We start from the raw sequence: 27,367 nt of genomic DNA on the forward strand, positions 1-27,367 counted from the left end.
ACCATTAGGCATGAACTAAAATTGCTAATATTTTATATTTGCCAGTTTCAAAACACTAGGAAATACAGCAGTCCCCAAACACTGTCTGCGTGATTTCAAGAGAATGGGGTCATTGGGATAGACGTGACTGGATAGCAACTACAGTAATATTATCCTGTCAAATTTGTCGTGAAAAATTACACCTCAGCGATCACTCTGGTGCTTGTGTCAAATGAAGAGTTAATCAGGGATTTGTAATCGTTTCTTGTATTCATGAAAGTGCCATATTTAGAAGGCTTGTTTTTATCACCCCGCTGTACAATGAATACACAGTATCGATTACAGGGGTCTCCGGATTTCAAGTCAGGAAGATAATATGTCCAATCTGATAACTGGGAAATTCACGCATAATGAAATACCTGCCCTTTACCTGCGATACACTGTTTGACTGAATTTCACGCCGTAACTATCAGTGTGCATGGCAGTAGAGTGGGAGTGGGGAGATGGGTGTTTTGACAAATATGTAACGTATGTTTGAAGTCAATTTCCGAAAACATTGATAACTGCCTTCATTTACAAGAATGAGATTCAATCACCTCTGAAAAGTGATTTTTAATCTTGGACAAGTAAATGAAAGATAAAATTAAACATGCATGTACACACCGTTGTCATGAGAACAGACCTTTGATGTTTCGTGGTAAGAGAAAAACAGAAAAGAGTTCATCCAGAGATAATTCATCCACAATGGTTCTTTTTCTCTTCCTCTCTCCTATCATCCAGTTAGAAGCTTTCTGCTTGTTATCTGTATAGGTTTGAGTTGCACTGACTGATCTCTTGCCATGAGTACATCATTTACCACTTGCTCTGACCAGGTGTTCTCCAGCATGTATGTAAAAAAACTACCACTCCTTGTAGGACAGAAATATCAATTAGGAAACCATCACTACATAGAGCTTTATTGTTTATGTTAAAATATTGAAAAACTCCACTTTAAACTATAAGTAATTAAATGAAATGTATGACTTTAAATAAGTTTTCAGGCTCTTCACTGTTTGTGTTGAAATATTGAAAAACCCTACTTTAAGAATATAAGTCCATCAAATCAAAGTTGTAACATACGTCACTTTTCTTGTCCCGCAGCATTCTCATCAGTGTTGTGGTTTCTTTGTACTTGGAGATTGAGAAATTGAGTGTTTTGGGTAAGGTTTGATGGTGATTGCCATGGAAACTGATGTAGTGATGAAAAAGGGACCAACAAATTGTTAGATCTTAGATAAATAAATTTTTGTCCAGTTTTGTCACTCATACCTGCATGTGTGTCACTGACAACTAAAATAGACTGGCATTGCTCTCATTGAATGTCACTTAATTGCTGTGAGATCCAATAATCACTGTATCATGCAGGTTTGGATTGCCCGTGTCCAGTGCAAGGTGTAGTAGATTGGTAACACTTTTAGGTGGGTTTGTTTTCTCTGTTTTATAAAACAAAAATCCAAAAGCCTCTGTGATTATACTATTTTCATTGCACAGGTTTTAATGATAGCTTTTTTGAAAGGGTGCACGCAGCTCAGTCAAATTGTTGGTTGTAAGCTGATGAAATCTGTGCATGTTTGAGATGCATCCCTCTTGAGATTCTACTTAAAAACCATAGACATGTTGGAATTATAGCTGCTTAAGTCTTTCCCTGATATCTAAATTAAAGTAAAAGAATTGAAATTGTTCAATGTGAACCAGGTGTTATGTGTGAGTTTCTCAGGGCCAATGTTAAAGTTGCAAATATACAAAAATTATGTCCTGAACCAGTTTAGGATTTTAATGACACACTTCTTCCTTGTCAGCACACTCATCTTAGATCCTTAAAAAATACAAAATATGCAAATTTCATCATTATTTAACCAAATGTAAGGTAATCCCTTGAAACCTGCAAATCCATTTTTTCAAAGCAATTAGACAACTGATTTGAGGAAAGAATACTTTTCAAGAAAAGAGAACAAATTTACAGCAGTTTTTATGCTATTTTGATCAAATCTTGTTATTATCAAGTGAATACATGTATCAAAAATCAAAGCAATTGAATCAGTGGTTTGTGAGAAACAGTTCTGCATACGTGGCAAAAAGTTGCAGATAATGGATGCCGCTGGTCAGTCACCCATTTGAAAGAAGCTTTGTCTTATTGACAGTGGGCCCAAGCTATGGTGGCAATTTAAACCAAGTGTGATGGTAGTGAAAAAGTGCAAATGTGAGTATTGGTCACTTGACAATTTCACTAAAACTGATAATTCGTATCTCAGGCACCATTTGAAGTGCCCATTTATTTGGAATTTATTCACCATAGCGAAATTTTATTAATATAGTTGAAGACGACTGCAGTCAAGGACAAATGGATCATTGAATGAAGGAAGCAGACACATAAAGTGGCTTAAGAAATTATGATTTCTCCAAGGAGAAGATATCAGACAGGTGATCAGTACCCCTTGGGAAAACTGTCCCACAATTAAGGGCTTTTTAATGTGTTTCCTTGAATGCATTCTTCCATCAAAATTTTGTTATCGTCTTTGTGGCACGAGAGGAAAAAATGGTAAATGATTTCATTTATTGGGTTGACAGGATCAAGGCAAAGTGCGGTTACATGTTGTGAATCAGAAATTCTGATCACTTTCTCTGATTGTTTTCATGATGTGTTGTTGAGGTCAGAACTGTAGTTAGGTCTGATTGCAACAATATAGTATTCTTTCACTTGCAAATTTCCATTGTTCTTTGTTGCAAAGTTCATATTTGTAGAGAAAAATAGGAGTCAACAGTTTATGAGCTCAAACAGCCGTGGCAAAATATGACCCAATATTTTAAGACATAATTAACTAATATCCCCTATGAATATTGCCAAAGCCCGCTCACCCAGCAACAATGAACTTCTCAGCTCTTCTATCATTCCACAGAAGCCATTTTCTTTTGTTTGTTTGTTTGTTTGTTTGTTTGTTTGAAGACAAAGCTAACTAGAATTAATTAACCTGCACATCAGACAAGTCAAGAAATCTAATCTAAAACAATTCCACTATGAAAAGAATATATCAGAAAAAACACTGCCCGGATCATGAAAAAGTTTTCACGGTGTGCATTTCCGTGTGACTGTGATTTTGCTCAAAACTGAGTGGACGTAACTTTAGCACTTCCAGCTACAGTAAATTGGAAAGCATTCACGTGGATTTCTGTTCTTCTTTCACTTCAATTAACTACTACATCATCAAGCCTGACATATTTTCCATATCTACAAAGCACCAATACAACACCTATGGTCAACCCTGATGATGTAATCTTTTCCTAAATTCTAGTCTGTATAATACAAGTTTCCAAACTCTCACACAACAAAAACAATGGAGAGTATACGAACTCTTATGATGACCTACAATACTTCTTCTGTTGCAAGCGTTTCTCTTACGCGTCATAAAAATTAAACTGATAATTTCATTTGCCAATCAACTGTGAGGATGCTTATCTTATATATCCTGAAGCACCCTGTAGGATAAAGGGTTGTAGCATATATAAACAAACACAGTATGTATAGTGATTAACACATTGGGCAGAGAAAACTGAAGGACATTTATGACAGCCTGATAAACATGTTAGGTTATCTTCAGGTCACACACTACAACAGACATTGTATCGGCACGCAATTCATCACAGAAAAACTAGCGTGCAAGCTTTAACTCCCCAAGCCAACAAAAAAGTATTCTCTCCAGCCTCAAGATCAGTGTGGGCTTTCTATTTATACCTGCTAGCTTGTTCAAGGAAATCTCTGTAATACGGGTCCCAGTAGCTGTATTGGCAATCATGATTCAATCCTCACTCCCTCAGGGCACTAAACTGCCATAGGTATGAACAGTATGACAATAAATTCCACCTAAAAGGGATTTACTCATGTACAATCAAACATGTTAATTATTGCGTTATTTGGCTGCATTTGAATCATAAATAGAAAAAAAGGAATCGGAAGATGAGGGAAATATGAAGAAATATCTGTATAATGGTTGACAGCATCTCATCAGCTTTAATATTTTTGTGAGAAAAAATGCAAAGTCTACTATTACCTGAAAGCATACATGAACATCTATATTAATAAAGAAATTGACACCCAAGAAATGACTAATTTGTATAACTTATACAGGAACAATTCTTTGGGTAAAGGGCGCGGCTAGACCTGTATTTTTTTCTCAAGTCTTTTTCCAGCTTCCTTTAGTTGTAGTTTTGTTGCTCCAGGTTCACCATTTGAACTAAGTAGGATTTTTTCCAGAGGGTTACAAAGGTTGACAGGGATATTCCATGCATGAATTGGAATTTGTAATTATTGCCCCTCCCTCTGTCGCAGCTACAGCGAATCCCTATAAATTGTGATAGTTTTTGATGCCGTTATGATTTTATATTAATAAGTTCTATAAGTAAAGATTGCACCTGCCATGACGGATGCTGTTCTCCTAGCTTCCTATAAATGTCTGGTTGAAAATGGAATGTATGCATGAGTATCAAAGCAAAGAAATTCCACAAACAACTTTAATTATTGTAACTGGAATGCAGACTTTAGGTGACATTTTAATTTTACCTTGTAGGAAACTGCTCTGAGAACAAACTTGAAAGTGGAATTTTATCACAAATGTTGACCTGTAAGGGGAGTAGATTATTTCGTACATTTACACCGTCGTTGTATTCAGATTATAAAGAAATCTGAGCAGTGCCTGCGTGGTTGCTGTTAGCAACATTGATACAAAGCATGGTAAAGAGCCAAAAAAATGCAATCTCCTGTAGTAGGCTTATAAATAAGAATGTTAGGTTTTTGTTCCTTCCAAAACTTGAACAAATTCTAAAGCACCCTCTCTGCTAATGGGATTTAATGCTAAACTCACACAGTGCAAATAAATCCACGCATTAAAACTCCACAAAAGCCTCAAGATTTCCCACTTCAAAATGCAAGTAAATCCTGCGCAAAGAATTATGCAAACAGGGATTTTTTTACCCATTAGATCGAAATCTGTTGCTATTGTAACAGCGTAAGAATGCCTGAGCTATATTAAAAGTCAGAATTTGGTTGTAAATGCAAGCTGCCAATTACATGTCATTCTTGTCTCGGATCTTCACGGCCATATCATAATTTACAGCTCTTGGAGAATTTCCTCGCATTCATACTGTTATGTCTCATGGTAGATGTCGCCATGGAAACAAAAAGTTCACAATGAGGTGGGATTCAGCTATATAGGCAGATCCAATTTCCCAAATGTAGAACTTAATTTTTATGATCCGCCACAATGTCCCTTCTGATGGATTGCATTTACTGTTTGACAGTTCACAATCCTGACTTAGAGGACGCAAATTTTGAAAATGGCTTCAGGCAGTTTGACTTCGTAATATTTTTAAGAACTATGCTAAATCAAGCAAACAGCACCAGTGTATCATTTTATGGATTCGGCATTACTATCTAGCATGACTGTACTAGTCACTCCTACTGTGCTTGACAACATATCACGCATGTGATCATGTGTGACTATTGTTATGCAAATTAGTAATCATCCACATGATACATAGCAAACATGTCAAGCGATCAGCGCCAAAAAAATGTACCACTGACTGACTACATATACCTCTGGTAAACACAGCAATGACAACATGTACATGAATTCAGTATTACTAGGGATTGCAGAACATGTTTTGTCAATTAATCATCAAAACACTATTAAATTTAATGAGAAACTATCAATGTATCAGCATTAACAGTGTAAACAGCATTGACTGAAATTGTACAGTCATGTTATGTAGAAATCCACAGAATTCAGTGTATGTGTAGTTATTTTTTTGTTCCTTTTTCTCAGAATTAATCTCTAAAGTAGAAAATTGAACTTGACAGACAAACCATCTCTTTATGTTTAAAATGACCAGACATCACCATAATAATGCACAATGGAGATATCTGATATTATAAATTTTGAATTAGTGAATTCAATCATATTTCTTACAGCATTATTCAAAATTTTCATTGGTTGAAGTATCAATGTACGTATAATTGAAGTATTTTGTACAGTAGATATTGAAGAACTGTAATGTCCAGAAATAAATTTAATATTCAATTTTTTATAGTGAAAGTAACTAGTCCATTTTTAAGGCACTATTTATATTAGAATTGGTCAGACAGACTGGCAAGCTATCATTAATGCTTGGTGTGTATTAACTTTCCTGTGATGTCTTTTTCTTCATAATTAAATTTTCCTGTGAAATGTGTCGATTGTTTGTTACTAGGAGTGATGCAGCTGTTCTGGTATCTGCCAGTCCACATACACAGTGTACAGAATATCAAAGAGATATCAGCAACAGTTCTGATTTGTTCATACTCTTATTGTGATGAGCAAACGCATGCCAAACACATCTATGCTTGATACCTAAAATTGTAACTTCGTGTCTACAAAAACAAGAAAAAAAAATATAAAAGTTCGGCTTTTCTTGGAATTTATATACAGCCAAATTGTCTTCTGTGTCTTGTCAAAGAGTAAGACAAAATATGATTATGGATGAATATTCAATGTGCGAAATAGTCAATGTTTATAAGTTTATTTTTCTTTGGACAATCTTACTTGCTTATTTGTTGTAAATATTTGGAACCTTTGATCATTTGTTTATAGAATGGAGCCTGCTTCCAGTATAACTTCTAACTGTGTTATCATGTTATAATTTACTGTTTACTTGATGCCTGAATCCGAGAAAATGCTTGGATTTTTGTACACTTTCCAGTTGCTTAGCTTCAACTCTAATAATTCCATATTTTCTGGATATGACTGTCAAGTGGGAGCTCAACTGTAACAAGCTGAGATGTTAATTCAGTTTTGCATCAATAAACATTCAAATGAGGACTATCAAAATAAATATAGATTGAGGTGAGATATGTCATCGTCAAACCCGGTATACTTTACAGCCACAAATTATGATGTTATAATATGTCCATGGAAGTGGAACACACAATTGAAAGCTAACAACTCACGTGCAATGTTTAGAAAATGTCTAGATTTGATGTTTTAAAAACCAAAAAAATCATTTAAACTGATTCTTGCATCTGATGATTACACTGTTTGTCTTTTCTTTCCAAAACTATCTCCTGGTACATATGCTGCTTTTTGAAGAAAACTATGTCTTTGAGATGCAGGTGCATATAAAAACCGTAGTAATTTTTATCTTAACTTCATAGTTCAAACAAATGTAAAGATTTTGACACATGGGTTGGGAAAGATGTGAAATTTAGAATCATGATAATGAACCAAAATTAAGAATTTTAAGGTTACAACTTTTCTTTAACGTTTCATTCAAGTCATAGAGAGTAAAAAATCAATACATGAAAGTGGATAAGAAAAATGTTTTAAAAAAATGGGATTTTTCAATCTTTGAGGGACAGTGTAACAATTTACCAATTTTTAAGAATTTTTCTGTAATTTTTTTGATAGTTTGGACAAAATGGATATAACTTTTCATTGGCTACAATTTTTGATCAAAAATTTGGGAAAAATCTGGAAAAAATTGTCTAGAATTGAAAATAAAAAGTTGTTGGTATTACATTCTATAAAGGCTACAAAAATTGACTTGGCACTCAAAGGGTTTATGTCTATACATCCAAGCATGGCATTGTAAAAGACAGGTCTGCGACAAACTTTGGGTTTTAAAGGGTTAATGTACGGCGTTTACATTTACTGAGTGATCCAGTTAACTGGAAACCTAAGGTCACCATTTCCCTGTTTGCCCAGACACCTTTAAATTTGCAGAGCTAATAAACTGTAGGTAGGTGTTGATTTATAGGTCAACTGTACCTAATAGTCCCTGCATCAAGTCTGGCTTGGTTATGACCATACGATGGATTATTTTGTCACGTATCTTGAGTGGAAATTTATCAGGAAAATAAGAGCTACATGTAGCTAAAGAATGAGAATCAATTTAAAAAATACAAAGAATTTTAGTTGATTTCAGAAACTGTTGCAATTTTGTTTTCCAAGAGGCAGTTACTGTCACTCTAAATTTCAACTTCCTGTGATGCATAAAACATGTAATTTTTCAAAAAAAATATATATATCACTGGACTAGTTAGATAATTAATGTAGTTTGCAGATGTTTCCAATATGAAATCCTTCTTGCCAAAGGATAAGAGTAAATCAGTGCATGTTTACAATTTCCTCTGGGAGTTTTACCGAGTAATAATTGAATGTATGAAGTGAAAGAATATCCCTACTATGAGTTATTTCAAAGGTAAAAAATTTGAACCAATCCTGATCCTGAATTATACAAAGAAAACCTAGAGTTGATAAAAGGACGGGTATATCAAATAATTCCAGTGTTCTTCTTTGAGCTGATATCATCTTGGACATTTCTTAGAAATGCCATCATTCTAAACACTCTCTAGGAATCTGTATTTGTGACAAGACCAGGCCCAATCAACAATAACGAGGGACCAACGCCAGTCTTGCACAGATGACAATGTCACTGAATTTGTTTTGTTTGCAACATTGCAATCCAGTAACTGCATTTTAATAATAACGGTCCTGACTTCATCAAAAATCATTGGGTTGGATTCTGTAGACTGACCTTATTTGTGATAGAAATTATATACAAAGCAGAACCATCATCTTGAACAAAAGCTGAGAAAATTGGTAATAAACTGATTTATAAAACACCAAAATATACTGTTGGTCATTTTGAATGAGTTAGCAAAGCAAGGTAAACAGGTGTTAGCTCAATAACTTTAGTTAGTAAGGCTTGAAATTGAGTTATGTCTGGGACAAACGTGCTTGAACATACAACATCGCAATCAGTTCATGCCACATGCCCTAAGTGCTACGCATTAATAGTAACCTACGGCATTTAATATCACATACTCTGGTCACAAAATATGATCTTTCCAGTGTCTACAAGCGAGCAAAGCTTGTCATTTCATCCATTTAGTATCAAACACTATCAAATTTCCCATATACATTTTGTTACAGTAGTCTACCAGTTGTGCTTGGTTCAGAGTACAACATGCCCTATGATGCAATTATGACTACAAATTGAGTTCTTTGGCACTGATTATGCTAACAGGTCTGATTCCAAATGTCATCATGGTAATAAACTTTTGTTCTATATTTTTCAACGACACCTATGAAATTCTTGCCCACAGAATGGCACAAATGGATCTCACAGTTTAATACCAGCAATATGTGGTGGATTGAAACCATAAAATTACATGTGAAAGACTGACCGACAGCAAAATTTAAATGTATTAAATACTGATACAGATTTAATAATCTAAATTTGTGTTGAAAACAGGTGACGTTGCATACATAATGCTGTGTATGGTAACAGACCCTTCAAATCAGCTATCACTGTTTGAGTTCCTTTTTAATAAAACCACTGTGAAATTTCGCAAAACCAAACAGGAGCGGTGTTAAGTAAGATGATCAGCTAAAGCATGTATTTGTTTCCGTGCAATAGTTTTGCATGTATTTCACGATTTATAATTAGCAGTGTTATAACATACCTCCAATTGCATGTGTCTGCAAATTGAAATGTGTATCTGTTTGAATATAGTAAACGTACAATTGTTGCAGAGGAAGGTATTATTTTTTGTATACTTCTCATCCAACTCTTTATACTTAGTCATGGGAGCTCCATCTATCCCAAAATCACCATCAAAGCCTTATGAAAAAAAAATTCACATGTGATTTTATTCAAAAATATCAATTAATCTGTCAATATTGGTAGTGTTTCAAGACCATTATAAATGTTAAGGGGAATATCATGAAATATTTCTCAGGCCGCTAAGAATTCTACAATCTCAACTAAGGGATGAAAGTCATTTCAAATCTGGCTTGAGGACAAACTGATTATCAGATTACAACAACTCTTACAGCAGAATAGTCATCACCCCTTGAGCATTGAATGAGAGTAAAATCACATTGATAATTTCTGTTTAGTAAGCATATCCCAGTATAAATTATTGATATCCCAATAAATTATTTCATGTTGTGACTGAAACTACAAATGAATAAGTTACTATAGAAAATGGATTCATGTCAGTAGTATAGATGTGATTGACTTTGAATACAAAGTTATATCCCTTCTGTAAATGTCTTCTGGGTATACACTGTCACTCAATCAAAATTGAATTGCGTGCTGCCATAACAACCAACTTTATCTAAGCAATGAAGTTGCAGGATGGGAAAGTACTTTTGGATGATATAATTTGGGAAATAATTATCATTCGTCTTATAAGGGTGTGCAATTTATGTTCTTAATGCCTGTAATTGGAAGTTCTTATGCTCTTGAAATAGAGTTCAAAGTCTGTATTGCTACAACAGTTGAGGGTAAAATGAGATTTTTGTTGTAAAAAAGGTAAAAAGAATAATAATGGATCTGATGTATTAAAATTACATGAGAAATATTTTATAATGGTTAAGTAAATTATACAGATTTGAGATCTTGGTAAAGTGATCGTGAGTATTGACAGATGATATTATGTAGTGTCTCATTGTCCATGTAATCCTACTATTCTTACTGTACTCTTGATATCAGAGAGAAATTCTCTTGTGGGATTGTTGCCATTCACAGAATGAAGCTGCATTATTGAAGTTGTATGAAAGATGAAGAATGTGATGATGTCTCAAGATATATCTTTTACATTGGTATTTGATAACTGTCTTTACAGACAAGAGTATGCAAATGTAGCAGTGCATGATAAAAGCTTCAAGGATCAAAGCCTCATGCAACAAGACAGTTGTATCAGATATAGTTCATAAATTGTTCAGGGCTTGATTTGGTAGCATTACCCATGTAGGATAAAGTGGGAGACCAAAAACTTCATTTTCGTCTTCAGAATGTTGATGTTGCCCAATGGATGTCATTGCAGTGAAAAGTTATTTGATGGATTTGATGAATATAGCCTGTGTGTGCACTTGTTGTATGCAGGTATTCTCTTTATACCAGTACAACCAGACACATTGCAAATGCTTATAAAAATTAATCCTATGATAAAGAAAAAAATAATTTTATGACAAACAATGATGGTGCAAATGCTCATTGTTTAACAAAATTTAGTCCTGTGATAAAGAATAATTTAATTTTATGACAAACAATAATGTTTTCAGCACCTTGAATGCTATCAACTTATATAGTACTGTGATGAATGGTGACATCACATGGAGAGCTATCTAAAATATCTACAACAGAGTGTATTTGAAGATGTAGTTGAAGATTCTGTAAATTAACTAAAGATGAAATTGTTCACATATGTAATTGTTCCATCTGTAATCACTATCACACACACATTTGGTGCAAGTTTTTCAGTGACAATAATAAACAACAGAGAAGAATTAGAGAAATGCACAGGAAACCTAATGCTCCAGGAGCTTTTGATGTCATATGCAGATAAAACTCTTTCTGCCCTTTCTTTGATTTCAAAAAGTCATCACCTTTGCTTGTCCCACATGTGTCTAGGACTCTTGTCGCAGATGGTAAACAGTCAATGTATATCCATGAAACAGGTGTTAGGCCAAAGAGGTATGATATATCCGATACGTAAACAAAAAGTATGGCTGCATCAATGAACAAGTCACGCAATCTACATTGGTGATTGATTGCCTAACTGGATCTATTCTTCTGATGTTTTCATTCTGCATTTTACGTTCGTTCGGTTTGGTTTGGTTTTATTGCTTTGTTGGCTGTTCTTTAGTTAGTTCATCTGGTTGTGTCCAACAGTGATATATACTTCCCAATTCTTGAATGTAATTTTACGACATCAGGCAGTAACCTTAGGTAAAGACTCAAGTAGATTAGGGATAAAGCGATCTTACAAATTGTACCTTTGAAGCATAGTTTCATTGTCACAGATGGATGTATCGTATATCACGCGGCTTTAGGTCCGTAATGTCTATCAGTGGAGTTCAGACGTGGGCCATTTCTATCCATGCATCCACAGGACATTTGTGCCGACTTATTTTACGGTCAAACCCCATGTGGCTTCCCTGAGTTCATATGTCACAGAAGATTTAGGCAAGGAAACACCTATTGCACCTTTGACTTTATTAGCAATTCGCCTTGTAACAGGTAGCCCACACAAAAGCCTGATTTTCCAGTTGTACAGTACACCCAAAAGAATTCAGATGATTAAGGTTTCCTAATATTGTAGTTGTTAATATCATTCTTAACCAAGTCCCTAACTATTTAAAAAGAAAGAATTTTATATAATAAAATTGTAGGTTCTACAGAGACTGAATCACAAACCAAGAAGTATATATATTTGCACATTTTCAATAATCCAACTAAACTTTTTTGTACCACTGACCCTGAAAAATCTTAGCATTTAAAAAAAGCGACTTTAAAAATTTTTGTTTTATTCTGGTGACTAAAAAAGGTTTCCAATCGACAAACCTACCAGAACCTTACTTTTAGAGTCATATATCGTGTATATGTTGCAGGACACAGGAAATGTCCATATTTTTCATTTTGTCCAGATCACATCAGAACATTTCTGATCATTCTGTCCTTCAGTATTTCCATAAAGCTCCAGCAAAAAGTAATAATAGTCATTCTTACGTATGGAATATGACTTACGCAAATCAGATGAAGATAGCTGACAAAAAACTACAAGCCATCCACAATGCTGTGATTTTGCATGAAACATGGACAACACAAAATATGAAAGATTAAGAGAGAGAAATATCTGAAAATGGATTAATTTGAACAACCAGTTTTCCTTATTTGAATAATAGAATCTGAATGAATATACTGAAAAAAGATGTGCACGGTGAAGAGCCCTAATGCCCGGGGAAATATCATGGAAGAGTGTTGGTCCTGTCTATTGAAAACTTGGTTTGTCAATTTCTCCTTCTACATTGAAAATCTGGTGATGGAAATAATTTATTTCAAGTAAACTGAATAAAATAAAATAAAAATTTACCTGTAGGAAATTCACAAACGATAAATCTAAATCAGTGGTGCTGTCTTGAAATCTATTCAGACAGCACGTATTTTTTATTCTCTATTTTTATTGCTTTGAAGTAATTTGCCTGCATATTAAAAATTCTATTCCAATATCTGACCCCCTTTTCCAGAAGACGCAATCTCACCTGACTGTGTTTTTTCAATACATCTATTCTTGCTCTGCTACTTGAAGAGTGATGACGTGAAAATAACATTTCTGAAGATCACAATATGACACAATGCTGCACCGTCCAAGCTGTGCTTCAGAGTGGTGCTGAAAAAGTGCATTGAAGGCTGTGTGATGACCTTTATGTCCACATTCCTGTACCATCTAATCGTTCATACACCGCTGTAAAATTAAATGATGCAGTATTATCCTGGGGTAACCATTCTGACGAGTCATTACTAGACCAACCTATAATCATATCACTGTCATTTCTTTGGAGTTTCTCAATTTGACATAATTGGACAGATTTCATATCAATCAGATTCAACTACTGCAATTGTATCTCTTATCAGGCATGCAGTTTCAAAATATGACAGTTGCATGTCTACAGATTTACCTCTGACATTAACATTACCAACTAAAACATGTCACTGTAGAAAACATCTGGATTATAGGGATATGCTTTCTATTTGGCTTTTCCATAAATTTTAGGCTTTTTCTTTGTTTCTGAAGCCATTGTTTGTGTATAAATACAGAACAGATGTGATCACTAGTATTGGAGAGAGTCATATGGATTAACATCCTGTCCAAACCCGCTGTCAATAAAGACACAAAACAGAGACAAAAGTTTATGGTAGGTTGCATACAGTTTACCAATGATAGAGTTAAATATAACATTATGCAGTGTGACAGGAAATAAACTGTGATCAGATTGCTATGAATGCTTTATGATTTTCCAAAAAGCTAGATTTATTTTTTCAAGTCAGTCTATGATCATAAAATCTTAAACTGTACTGGGTGGTCTAGTGTCTTTTCAGACATATTATTGATACCCTAATTACAACTGAACAAAGAATTATGATGTTGAATGTGGATACTATTAATAATTTTGAAATACTATCACTGCAAAATATACAATCTTGCCAACCTAGACTTTTAGACTTTTCTGAACTTTCTCAAACTGTATCATGTGACTATTGATAAATTGTTTTATGTACAGATTTGTTTTTTGAATTGGCTTAACACTCTTGCAAAGATATAAGTATTGTGGAAATCTTTGAACCTTTAGTCAGTTTTAGAATGATTTAAAACAGAAACTCAGATTATTTGAGAAGTTTGTCCCTGTAATTCTTCCTTGGTGTGACCCTACCTGCAACTGGTCCAGAAGTACCATCAGAACCATGAAAGTTAATGGCCACTACATTTCAAATAATTTCTCTACATTTTCAGAAACAGGTTCACAACAATTCTTTATTGAAGAAATGATTTGTCTGATCAATTTTATTCTACATTACAATTCATTTTTAGATGTCAATTTCTCAATCAGGATAAACTCATTAATCTTATCAATTAATATAATGTGAAATAAAAGTTGACTGAAGTTTTACAAAACCTCTTTTTCTCTAATGCTTCAATTTTAAAGTGTAAAGAGGGAAATTGTCATATCCAAAATGATCATGAGACATTTATTTGAAACTTAGTGTGCAACTCAGTTTATCTAATTTTTTATGGTGGATTTCTGGACTCCAAATATTCATAAATTTTACGCTACTATGCCATTCAATACAAAAGCTTTCATTGGTGACATCTGAATTCTCCCCCCACTTTGAAAAAGTAATAAATCAAAGTATTCTTCGAGAAAGATGGACTCATATAAAAGAAGACTACAACATTGTGTCTTCTTGTAAATGGATAAAAATGTAATAAAACCACTTAAAGGAAGTGACCTGAGGAAAAACAAAAATGCTAACTACAAAAATAAATCACTGAACATTAATAACCAATAAACTACACACTCTTAAAGCTTAGCCAAAGGGATATTTTTATATATTGATGGTGAATTGAAAGGTATTGAATGAAATGTAGTAAAATAAATCAGGATTCTAGTTCACATGTACTTTATGCAAATCTTTGTATACATTTGTGATGTGATTTTCGATACAAAAGATTTCAAATCCCTTTGGATCTTCAGATGGGCAGGACTGGTAAAAGTTCACATAGGTGAAGAACACAACAAATAAGGTATAATAGTTATGTACAAAAAAGGCAATTTTAATAGCAAAAGAACCAATACAATATCTGTAAGATTCTTGCCAGCAATTTCTCATTTATAGCAAATGATTTTCTCATTAATCTGTTTGCTGTAAACACATGATGTGAGCCTATTCTGTCCAAAGCTGTCTGTAGGTGTCCGTCTTTGTCATAGAAATTTCAAATGTACAGACTTTGATGGTGCAAAAAAAATGAAAATATTGAATACTGAAGCCTGTTGACCATCAAAACAAAGTGAACCAGTGATCAGAATTTGCTGTTTGATATATCAGAAATGACTGCTGCAATATACAAAGAGAAAGTACATGACCTGTGGCTTTTCATTTGATGAAATGGCTTCCACATTAGGAAATGCACTCATGAATAGCAAAGTTGTAAAAAAAATGATTAATGTGACATTTTATGGAACAAACATGCATGGTCCTCAATGTACCAGAAAATAAACTTAATTGAATATGATTTGAAACTCTATATCAGCAGTTGAATGACTCTAGACATGTGTTATGGTAGATCTACTTGAGCAGCAGGCTAGCACTGATGCAGTTCTACCTGTTATCAACATGTGGTCATGATGGCTCATTAATTATATGATCATATATTCAATATGTGACATTAACTTGTATGTTCATTTTAGAGATAGCTTCCCCCATTTCAATTTCAGTACCGATATGTAAAGTACCAAGTTCATCATGTGTGGTACATGCATGGTTTTGCAAAATTTAGTTAAACTCTGTCTTGCCCATGTAAACTTTTGCAGTGTTTTACTCATATTTCAAGTCATCATCTGCATAGTCATCCCTAATGACATCAAAAGGCAAAGCAATGTCAAGATGTACAGTAGTAATTGATAAACATAACCCTGGAAGACATTAAACAAGTTTGATTAGAACATCTTTGTGAAAGTCACAGACACTGTGCCACAGGTGGACTATAGTGGGCACCTTGTTTGATATTTATCAAGTCAAGAAGGACCTGCTACCAAATATACAAAATTCAATCAAAGAATGATTCAAAACAAGGGAAAAACAAAAAACCGTGAACAAGTTACCAGAAGAAGACGTGAAGGCTAGAGGCCAAAGTTGTTGAACAAGAATTCACAGACATACCAACTGGTTCAAGTACATTTACTGAAAGTTGGGCCACCAATCTAAATGATATTGAATCACCATGCTAAATAAAACAAATTCTATAATAACTTTAAATTCACATTTTTTACTCAACATATAGTTGTTATTTTGATAAAACACAATGTGATAACATTTTAAAAATTATCCTGTACAATATTGATTATTTTTTCATCATATAACAACGATGCTGTAGGAACTAGTTGATTATCTGATCAAAGATGTTGTGATAGCACTTGAACTGATTAGGTATGTTTTACGTGGTTTTTATTAGTACATCTGTAGATAGATACTGAGCAGGCAAACTATGTATGTCATACGACGTTATCAGTTTATCCTGTGAACTCTCCAGAATTTCAAACTGTTCAAACGTTCTTTTGCAATGTTTGACTTCAAACTTTGTTAAGATACAAAATGGCTGTAAAAGTTTAATGACCTTGGGGCAAATAGGAACAGCAACACCGAAATATTACAAAGTTTTCTCAGCCTTTTTTTGCTGGATATTGTGCATATTAAAACTTTGAGCTGAACTGAATAAACAAAATGAATTTTTCAACTCCATATTCTCTTTGCTACACAGCAATTGACAATTCCTGCGATATATAGTCATATCATTATTAATATTTTATGATAAAGACATCCATGTAATCAGGAATCCTTTCAAACAAACTAAATGATTATTGATGAAGGGAATGTAGGGGAGTTGCTAAAGATTGTCAAAAAAACGTTGTACTGACCAAAATATCATGAAAAATATCATATCAAAGCAGGAGGGAAAAAACTAACACTTGAATAAAAAATTACCATCATAGAGACTTCCAAAGAAAAGTTTTCCTTTGGCAACTTCTTCTTCAAATTTTACCCAACATCAAAATGGATCAACTTAACAGAAGTGAGCAGTGACGTTTTAGATAGTGAAACATATTGACATTGGCATTTAGAGATGTTGATTGTACAATGTGTCAAAATTAACATAATACATGCTGATTGATTTTATATGCTATGTGACATTCTGAATATTACAACTATCAGTATAAAAGTTATAAAAGTTGTAGCCAAAACTACTAAAATTGTTAGTCTTTCATTAGGAACTTGATTCAGAGTTTTGAATGCCCAAAATCTAGGTTTCCACATGTTAGAACATTTTTAACCAGAAGTCCCGACGAGGCAATATATGCTGGTATATTCTGAGTGCCTGGATTTGAAGTAACGAATGTCTGAGAAGTTTTTAAAGACTCAGGCATAAATGAGGGCATGAGTGTTTGCATGTAGCAAACATAACCTTTTGCTTCTCATTGAAAGCAACCCTGTCAGAATGAGTGAAAGCCATCAAAGCTCTTGGCAGAACAAGACGGATGGGTTGGTCGGACAAGCCCTTTGTTGGGGAACATAAGTGATCACCATATAATTGTACAAAGAGAGGGAAGCAGGAGTTCAGTGCTCCACAGAGCACTGCTCCAACACAGAGCAAATGTCACACGGGCCCCCCTTCTTGCAATGCCCTGGTGCACACATTTAGCTTTTTTTCAATGGGCCTTAAACCCATGCATCCACAGACTAAAACCAAAACACTGTGCATGATCACTCAAGCTCAGTGTCCAAAATGCCTTCCTGTTTAACAATATGCCACTAAAATTTCTCAGAGAATGTGATAATCAATCAAGATGTGCAATTTAATTCAAGGCTTACTAGATCTTTTGGATCATTGTCAATTAGCCGTGTTTCTTTGATCACTCTCAAAACTGCCAACTTTCGTTTCTAAAGTCTCCAGTTAATGCATTTCAAAAATTTCATTTGACAACAAAGAATATCATTTGCAAAGTAGAAGAAACTTTTGACAGAGAAAGAATATCAAGAAGTGTTAGAGTATTTTAAGAAAGAACACAAACCTTGATATGTAAATTGCTTTTGAAAACCCATTTTAGAAAACAAACACAAATCAACCCTTCATGGTCCATGATCCTAAATTCCTCTGCAAGAGGTTTGAAATGTATATGTACACACAATTAATGGCAATATAATTTTACATAATTCTATAAACAACATCTATACTTTATCCTTGTACTGGAGATTCTAATATCGTGATACATTACTTTGCAAAAATTTAGACAGAGGTAATTAACTGGCTGATTAATTTGTTAGATAAAGGAGCTGATCAGTTTGTCAGACAAAGGAGAACTTAAATTCTATATTTGTGGTTTTAATGCAGCCAGTATATTTTGCACGGAATGGACTGTATGCTGTTATGTGTTTTCCCAAAATGATGTTTTGTCTGGAACTATCACAAAGTACATACACAGATATGTGATCATAATGATCATAAAAACTGCTGTCACGTCTTAGGTGTGAGCTTCTTGATGTACCTGGCTTCCACACAGTGTAGTCCATTCATTTTGGTCAGCAAAGCATGATGGGAAGATATGGAAGGCACTGATGATCACAGTGTTACATTGTGAGTAAAGTGTCTCCAATGTTAGGCTGTAACCATGGACACACCTAATAGTCTGATACATGCTGTGTTGAGAATGTCAGTGTTATACACACACATTGGCAGAAACAGAGGCAGAATTTCACCATGAGAATTCAGATTTGATTATTTTGTTTATTTGGTAGGTGTAAATTTTCACACATCTTGAATGAAACTCCACCAGTACCAGCATGAACATCAATTCAAAATACGTATGCACCAGACTGTCAATATTGATTTGACGTGTTTGATGTACTTCACTGAATGACCCTTTCATTGCGACATCAGCTCTGGGTGAATTTCAGTTATTTTACACTTTAAAAAGTTATGCAGGCCCTAACGACAGACAAGGGTTCTCAAAGCACATTCTGTAAAATAGCCAAAAAGGTGTGTGTGTGTTTATATATATATATATATATATATATTATATATATATTATATATATATAAATGATGTGTTGGAACCAGACTTTGATACATGACTAGCTGACTTAATTGTCAGTCACTCCCTAACAAAGCAAGTATTTCGTGACCGACTTTAATTTGTACGACTATACATAAATGTGTGCCATACGATATTTATAGTGATGAGACTCGTCAAAATTTTTCCAGACAAGAAATATTATGACTGTCTTTATTGGCAGATTTGTTCAAGAGTCTACAGGGTTGCCATTAATTTATTCTTTTATGAGTTCACCATGCTTTATTTGCAGAAGCTCTTGTTGTTACAGCTAAGCAAATAAAACAAACGTAAAACAAGTATATAAAATAGAGATGGAGCAATGTAGACATTTCAGGGAGACAGTGTTGATGCGTTGTGCACAGAAAGGCCATGTAAGGTTATGCCACTTCAGATTCTTCAAATTGAAAGAACTGCCTATCAAGTTGTTCATCACCTTTCACTTTGTTGTTACCAAGGAAGATTGCTGCAATCTTGCAGCCAAAATTGGCAAAAATCTGATTGAACTCAATCTAAATTGCCCTTTAAATCTTGGGGCATGGCGTGGGCCGGATTTTTTAGAGGCATTATGAACTTTAATGGATCTGAAATAAATAAATGATAATTCTCTGCTGAAGTGTCTCAATTCTCTGAAGGTTTGGTTGGACAGCTCCCCAGATATTTGTTACAACTATGGCCCATGGCTATGTATTCTGTAACCACTACACCTGAAAGCAGAGTCTGTGATGAATATTAGGCCATGGAGATGCCAAACAAAACTCAAAGAAAATCGTGAATGGGCTAAAAAATGTGACCTTTTAAATCCTGGTAAGTCCGTCTTCTCCGAGTGATTGAAGTGTCAAAATTTGCAGTTAGTGTAATTTATAGTGTCTATTAACTGTTGTAAAATTTCACCCAAAGAAAGTTGTTTACAAACTGAATGAAAATGGCAACATTTTTCTGATGTTTACAGACTATGCTGGCTTTAAATTCATAAAAATATAAGAATGAAAGAAGAGGACAATTTTTTAATTTTTTTATCCAGTGAAGCTGGAAACTATGGCCATGTGAAAGTATATTTGTGTGACGTTTAAAATATTTTATGCTTTAATTCAGGAAAACACACTTGATATCCAAAGACACAACGACTATAGTTTCTTCACTGTTGAATAAAATCTATACACGCTTCAGACACAAGCCTTTTTCAACTGGGTAAAGAAACACGTTCACTGAAAATCCCCAGATGGAAAATAACTGAATTCACAAAATGTCATGTGTGAACAGGCGTAGAGGTAATGGAAATCGTGTAAAAAAAACATGGTGTCACAGAGCTTGTCAAAATAGAGCTGTCTATCACCTTGGTAAAGCCATCTTTGGAGGAAGAAAAAAGATGAGCTTCATCAAGAAACCCATCTTCATGTCTTATCTAACTCTTGGCACTGTCACACTGTTAAACTCATTAATTGCCATTAAGTCTAGTCCTTATCAGAAATGGCCGCATATATCACGGGAAATCGACTTGCTGGATCCCTGATCAAAGCAAATAAATCTTGGGTCTTGCTGACAATATGAGTAAACTACATTGCCTCAGCAGCCTTCTTTTATTTTAGAATAGCTGGGAATGAATATAAACACAGAGTCTGAATTTGCTCCATTGCAGAATATTTAGTCTCCAAACTTCAGGTTTTATGATTTCTTAAATTACATTTGATGAAAACTCGAGGAAAAATTTTATCAAAAGTCTCAATAATGCTTTGTTGTACTCCAATATTGCAATTGTTAAGTCTAATGCAATGATTTTCTAGGCATTGTTCACTGTTATATACCCCTGGTCTACAAATAAAATGTTTTTAGATATTAAAGTTGAATATGAATCACAGAACCCTGACTGACGCGCAGCAGTCAACTTGCAAGCTTGTTCATTATTGGTTGGTTTGTTTATAAATATTTTGTTGTTTGACCAATCTGTGAATTTGTAGAACAGGCCAGGCACTTACCTATGAATGCTACATCCAATGAGATTGTGTCTTCTGACACGGAGAGAGTCACCTCCAGAACCTTTGCCTGTTGAATGAATAGAGTAAAAATAACTACACTCTGATCAAAGTTACGGAAAAACCAGCACTTGCCATGTATTTAGACACCATTGGCCTACACCTACCACATACAAAATACTATGTTTACCCTAGGGTATCTTTTCATCTAAGCCTAAATAAATTTCAAAATACTAGGAGAATTAATAGGTATATTTCATTCTAAATGTCAATGACAATCCTGTTACTTCCACAGTATTTTATATTTTATTTGGCTTCAGGAAGATGTCTTTCATACAAAAACAGTCTGAGACAATTTTCTTGCAAGGAAGAGTCCTGCTGTGACTGTAATTGGCTGGAAAAAAATAAATTCTTTTTTAGTTGATGTTTCCCGTGGACAAACAAAAAGAGCAAGTATCTTCATGAACCACACATTCTTATTATCATCAGAAATAGACAATTTCATTAAGATTAATAATACTATATAACAAAAAAAAACAAGGACAAAACAGTAATTCTATTTTTTGATTTTATGCAAAAACATTTGAGGCCGTCTCCCAAAAAACTTGACTTTCTATCATTGAACATGTACATGTAATACAGAAACTACTGTTACCTTTCCAAAATGTGAGCATGGCAATTAGATATTACCTCTATTTATTTTCTCTACATGATTCTGTGTTAAATAAGAATAAACTTTCTACATACTGAGGGGAGCCCTCTTGTGTTGAAAGTATTTCTTTCTTGAAGCAGATCATGAAACTGGCATTGGCAACAGATGCTGAGGGCAGTGTATTGTAAAACACTGGGAAATTAGAGTACTTTGTGAATTCTCTTTCCTTTTAAAAGTTACTAAAGGTACTGTAAAGACGACTGAATGACACACCAGGTAACTCTCTGATTTTGTGGTTTTTGTAGGGTGAGGTAGCTGGCTGCGTAATTCCACTGAAATTCAAAGAGTGACGGTTAGGATTAGATAAGACATGCCAATTCTGCTACGTTTCACTACCATAATTTTCTTCCGTCCCATAGTTTTCGTTTTAATGTGATCAATATCTACCAACATCTTTACGAAGGGTGTGTGGATTTATAAATATTACTGCAGTGCAGTAAATATAGTTTTGTGATAAATCTGGCAGGACAAGCAATGTAGGAGTCTCTGCCCCTACCTAAGAATTGAAATTCCCTTCAATTCACCTCAATGATATAAATTTGTAGAAATCAATGATATTACATTACAGATGCCCATTCTGCAGCTCTCTTCCAATGCATGATATTCTTATCATATATTATTCCTTTAAACTCTATAATTGATAGGCGACATGTTGTTCAGCAAGTACTGGAGACTTACAAGAAATGAAAGCCATATTTTGTACAGGTCTCAGAGGATATATGTCGTAACAGAGTTTGTAATCTGGAATCTTTGAAATATTTTCCTATGTGTATAGTTTTATTAATATATAATACATGTACCTTTTTTATTGAAGGAGGGAAATTTTCAAATATTGACGTGTACATTGCTTTGTCACAGTAATTTTTTTACTTCTACCTGTGAAGAATTCACTTTCTTTGAAAATGAAGATTCATCAACAGAGTAAATAATTTCATACTTGTGGAAATTATATAATTTTTCAGGTACCGTAATAGGAAACTTGGACATGGCACAATGTTCAAAAAAATCATATTCAAAAACAAAAATGAAATGGTTAGAAACTGAAGTATAGACAAAGCCACACCCCATGCCATGCTTGTCAAAATTGTAGTTACGATATATAATGGTTGAACCTTTCAGTAAAACAAAGCTTTTCATGAAAAGAGCCCTCTTGAGTTCATCTTTTGAATAAAAGAATAATTTCTCCTCCAAAGTAAGAGATATTAAAAAATACAGTATATATACATGTACTACTATTTTTACATGGATAAACCAGTTTACATTCCCGCTGCAAATTTGTTTTGTACAATCAGAAAAGTTGGCTACACTTGTCAGGTGGTTGTGTTAGATTAACACTAACACCCGACAAGTGAAGCCAAAACAACTTTGTAGTCGGAATGTACCAGTATAAACTGGTTATACCTTTGTAAAAATAGTAGTATTAATCTAGCTCTGCTTCAGTATTAAGCAGTCTACTCTAGGTGTTCTTAAACCTCACATGTGTGTGTGTGTGTGTGCATATATATATATATATATATATATATATATATATATATATATATATATATATATATATATATATATATATATATATATATTATTTGATCTTGAAAAATTCATGTTTTTTCATCTTTTAGACTGGCAGATGTGCTGTTGCATGTTGTATGATACAGTTTTTTAACACATCCCATTCCTTGACTTCATGCTACACTGCAAAAATGTATTCTGAACAGCAGGTCCCATTAAAATCTATGTGAAGTCCATCCCACTGAGTGGTATATGCTATTCAGTTGTCTTCCGAGTTGGAAACAAGGATGTAGCTAACAAACACATCAACTTGTCTACTCAATAGCTCACACTGGGATGTAGATTTTGAAAGCCCAGCATGGTGACTGCATTCTTTCTACCTGGAATCTATGATACGGGAAATTCACCCACAATCAGTTTCACAAATGGCTTTATCAGCGACACTTTGAGAAAAGAAAAGAAACGGCAGTCCAATCATATCAGCAACGTTCCTGGCAACGCATTATTCCATTTCCTTAATTTCACTGTATATTGCATCAATTATTGAACCAAGAACGTTGGCAGTGCAGGACAGCATTTCTGCTCAAACTAACTGCCATTTGAGACAGGGAGAAAAATGGTATTTTCTCCAACGAACATGTAACTTTGGTAATAAGTTGTTACATGGGCAATATAAGAAGTAAGAGAATGCGATTCAATCTGCCTGGAAATTGAGTGTAATGAGTTAGTGAGACAATGTTGCCAAAAATGGGGTCATTTCCAGTCCAATGCTGTCGATTACTAACACCTTCTCTAACGGATGTCCTCATAACTTTGTCATAAACTGCACACACGGCACCATCGGCTTCTTATCGGATAGTAATTGACTTTCTAGAAAGTGTGACTGGCAGTTCTCATTTAGAAGCACAACATTTCAGCCATTAAAAAGTCAAAGTAAATTATGGTATGAGGGTTAAACTTCCAACTGCACAAAACACCATGCAAAACATTTGTTGTTCATTGTACAGTGTGTAGCAACTCTTAAGTGTAACATATTTTGTTAGACTACATGGATGGCAGAAAGAATAGCCATAACAGTGAATCTTTTAGGCCGTGTTGTCATTCAAAATTATACGGGACAGCAGATGCAAAAATAAAATGCAAAACGCACTGATCTTAGTGAACATGAACGGTATGAATAAGTACCAGATATATGGATTTCAAAATCATTTTCATGTGCGTCTTGAGAGATATATAGCATTTTTTAGGAAGCCATTGATTTTTTATCCACTCGTCAATTGAGAATGTCCGCCCCTAGCCAAAGGCAGTAATATTTTAAAGACATACACAGACTGATAGACAGACACCTCAAAAATGAGGTGTAACTGCATATCCCCAATACAAAAGGCAAACTTTTATAGTCCTGCTTTCATGATGCAACATTTGAATATTTAGAACACTGAGGTACCTGAAATTTTTTTTATCTACAACATGGTCTTATACGTTACTCTTTAATATGAAATTTTTACAAATTATTAGAGTCAAAATATCTTTGTCCTTCATTCACTGTGGGCCAAAGCTCTTTTGGCATATACATGTGCACAGTCTCATTATGTTAGTTACCTGTACCCATTGGTTCTTGAAACCTGCAATTCCTAGGCATTTCCAATGAGACAGAAATATTTGATATTTCCATAATGTATTTGAAAATTTTAATTCACGGGAAGTTAAAAGTTGTAATTGTTTTATTTGCTGAACATAACGTCATACATCTTCTGCAGGGAGTTTTCACAGAGCCCTTCCTTTAGATATTGTCATTTTTTTTTTGATGTGAAAAGTAAGTTTAATTCATCAGGTTTTTAACTTTAAAATATCCTGAAAGATTTGTTTGCAAAATATGACTTCAATTCAGCTGCTGGTAGAGAGAACAGAAAATAAAAATGATGGCATAGATGTTTATCCAGTGATATTGAAAATAGCCGGTTACCCAGTCAAATGCTGCTGGATTCAGCAGGAGACTTGCCATACAGTCTAGAAACCTCATAGAAAGACACACATTTGTGTTACTGAACAAATTTCATTAGCCTCGACAGGCCTGTTTGTTTGTGTTGTCTGCCAATAGAAAATTATTTCTATATCATTGCATATTATGATCTCATGGAGAAATAGTTGCTTCAATTACAAACTGAATCTTCATTGAGCAGTACAGTGAGATATTTTTTAAAGTGCACAATTAATATTCTTTGAGATGCTAGTTCATTTCAAGGCATAGTAACATCTAAAAAGCAGCAATTTTACTCTTATTGAATGGTTTATCGTAAATCATTGTATGTGTAAAGCCAGTTTTGATTTTTCCCCATGCATACACAACAGAAATTTCTATTGACTGGTCTTACTAACTTTAGTAAGTTTATATCTTGTGACACTCTGGGCCAGATGGCAGTGGCCATATTGGATTATACCCCCTGCAAAGTTGGTCAGATACATGCAATGCTTGCATTCACATAGCCAGGGCAAAGGTCACTCAATCCAGACAGAATATGACCTCAAAAAAGAGGTCAGGGACTTTGCTACCAGTCAAAACATTTACACTGTGTTTTCTCATGTAAATGCTATACAAAGCAGCTGTTGGAAGACTGGTCCAATCAAAGTCTGACTCAAGCGAGGCAGCTTTTGAAATGCACATTCCTATTGACTCTTGATGTGAACTTAGATTTCTTTGATTGGGAGTTTGTCAGCTATAGTAGTTGTTATGCTATTGTCTATAATGCTTGCCCTGGAGAATTTTAATGTATTTTATTACAAATAAGTAGGTCAGCATTTGCTGATGAAGTAGTCGATGTTTGTAACCAGAATGGAACAAACAGAATGAACCAACTGTGAAAACTGGAGTGAATAAAGTGCTGGTATCACTGGAACTTTATATAATGGAAATTTAATTGAAAAGGCATAATTTTTCATCAAATCACTTATATCATGTTGAAACATAATGAGATAACATTTAAAATGAATTCACATGAATAGAAGCACTTCATATATGCTTTATATTGAGTGATAGATACGTAAACAAGACGTCCACAGAAATTTGAAAAGTTTCGCTGATTCAAAGATTTAACAATTTGAAATAAATTATAAGAAAAAGCGAAATTAGAAAAGGGTAACAAGTTTTGTTGACCAACTGAATTGACCTTCAGAAAAAAGGGATAATAAACACTGCAGTTTGAAAGAGAAATCTGAAGAATTTACATCACATCTGAAAAATCACTTTCCTGGACATCTCAGTTATCAAAGCAACAGCATGACTGATAGTGTGGTCTGGAACACAATAACTAGAAGTTTTCAGAAACAAATGGTTGTGGTGGACAGATCCTGGAAAATGACATGGCTGGAACTACATGCACCATCACTCTGAGAGTTAAAGGAGAGCATACTGCATAAAGATGTACATGTAGCTTGAGGGGATGTGTTAGGAGGACAGCGATTTATTAGCCAACAGATAAGATAAAATGGCAATTTATTTTTTCCCTCCAAAAAATCAACTACCACTGATGTTATCAGAACTGAGACGATGAGAAAATGATGGATAGCTGACTTGACAGAGAAATTAAAACACCTAAAATCCATCAGAGACGGGGCAACTCACTGTTAGATCATACACCTTACAAATAAAAGCAATCAGGGGAAATTCAGCACTATGGAACAAGTATTGTAAATTTCAGTATCTTTTTAGTTGTGAGTAGGTATGCATTGATTGGGGCCAAATAAGGCCTTTGAATGGATTCTGAATATCTTTTCAATTTTGTCATCCTGGCTTGTCAGTAGGTAATGTGTTATGTTGCCTGCCAGCTCTGGATGAATCAACGTGCACCAATGACTGCACACATGAAGAGTTACAGTGACATATATTGAGAGAAAACATCAAACTAATTTTAGAGGGGAGGATGTTTCTCTCAGGCTGAGCGACTTGTTCACATCCCT

At 34.3% G+C, this 27,367-nt stretch overlaps 2 protein-coding genes across 7 annotated transcripts in view; one reads left to right on the top strand and one right to left on the bottom strand.

Annotated features, from left to right (window-relative positions):
* The window catches only part of LOC139150200 (neuronal PAS domain-containing protein 3-like), a 138,357-nt gene that overhangs the window by 28,684 nt on the left and 82,306 nt on the right, over positions 1–27,367 (top strand). The window lies entirely within an intron of this gene.
* Positions 1–27,367, bottom strand: part of LOC139150202 (egl nine homolog 1-like) — a 227,996-nt gene that overhangs the window by 5,592 nt on the left and 195,037 nt on the right. Inside the window, 1 exon segment of the mRNA XM_070722421.1 lies at positions 21,196–21,262. Coding sequence (XP_070578522.1) covers positions 21,196–21,262 — 67 coding nt within the window.

Source organism: Ptychodera flava, chromosome 14 (genome assembly GCF_041260155.1).
Source record: "Ptychodera flava strain L36383 chromosome 14, AS_Pfla_20210202, whole genome shotgun sequence".
NCBI lineage: Eukaryota > Metazoa > Hemichordata > Enteropneusta > Ptychoderidae > Ptychodera > Ptychodera flava.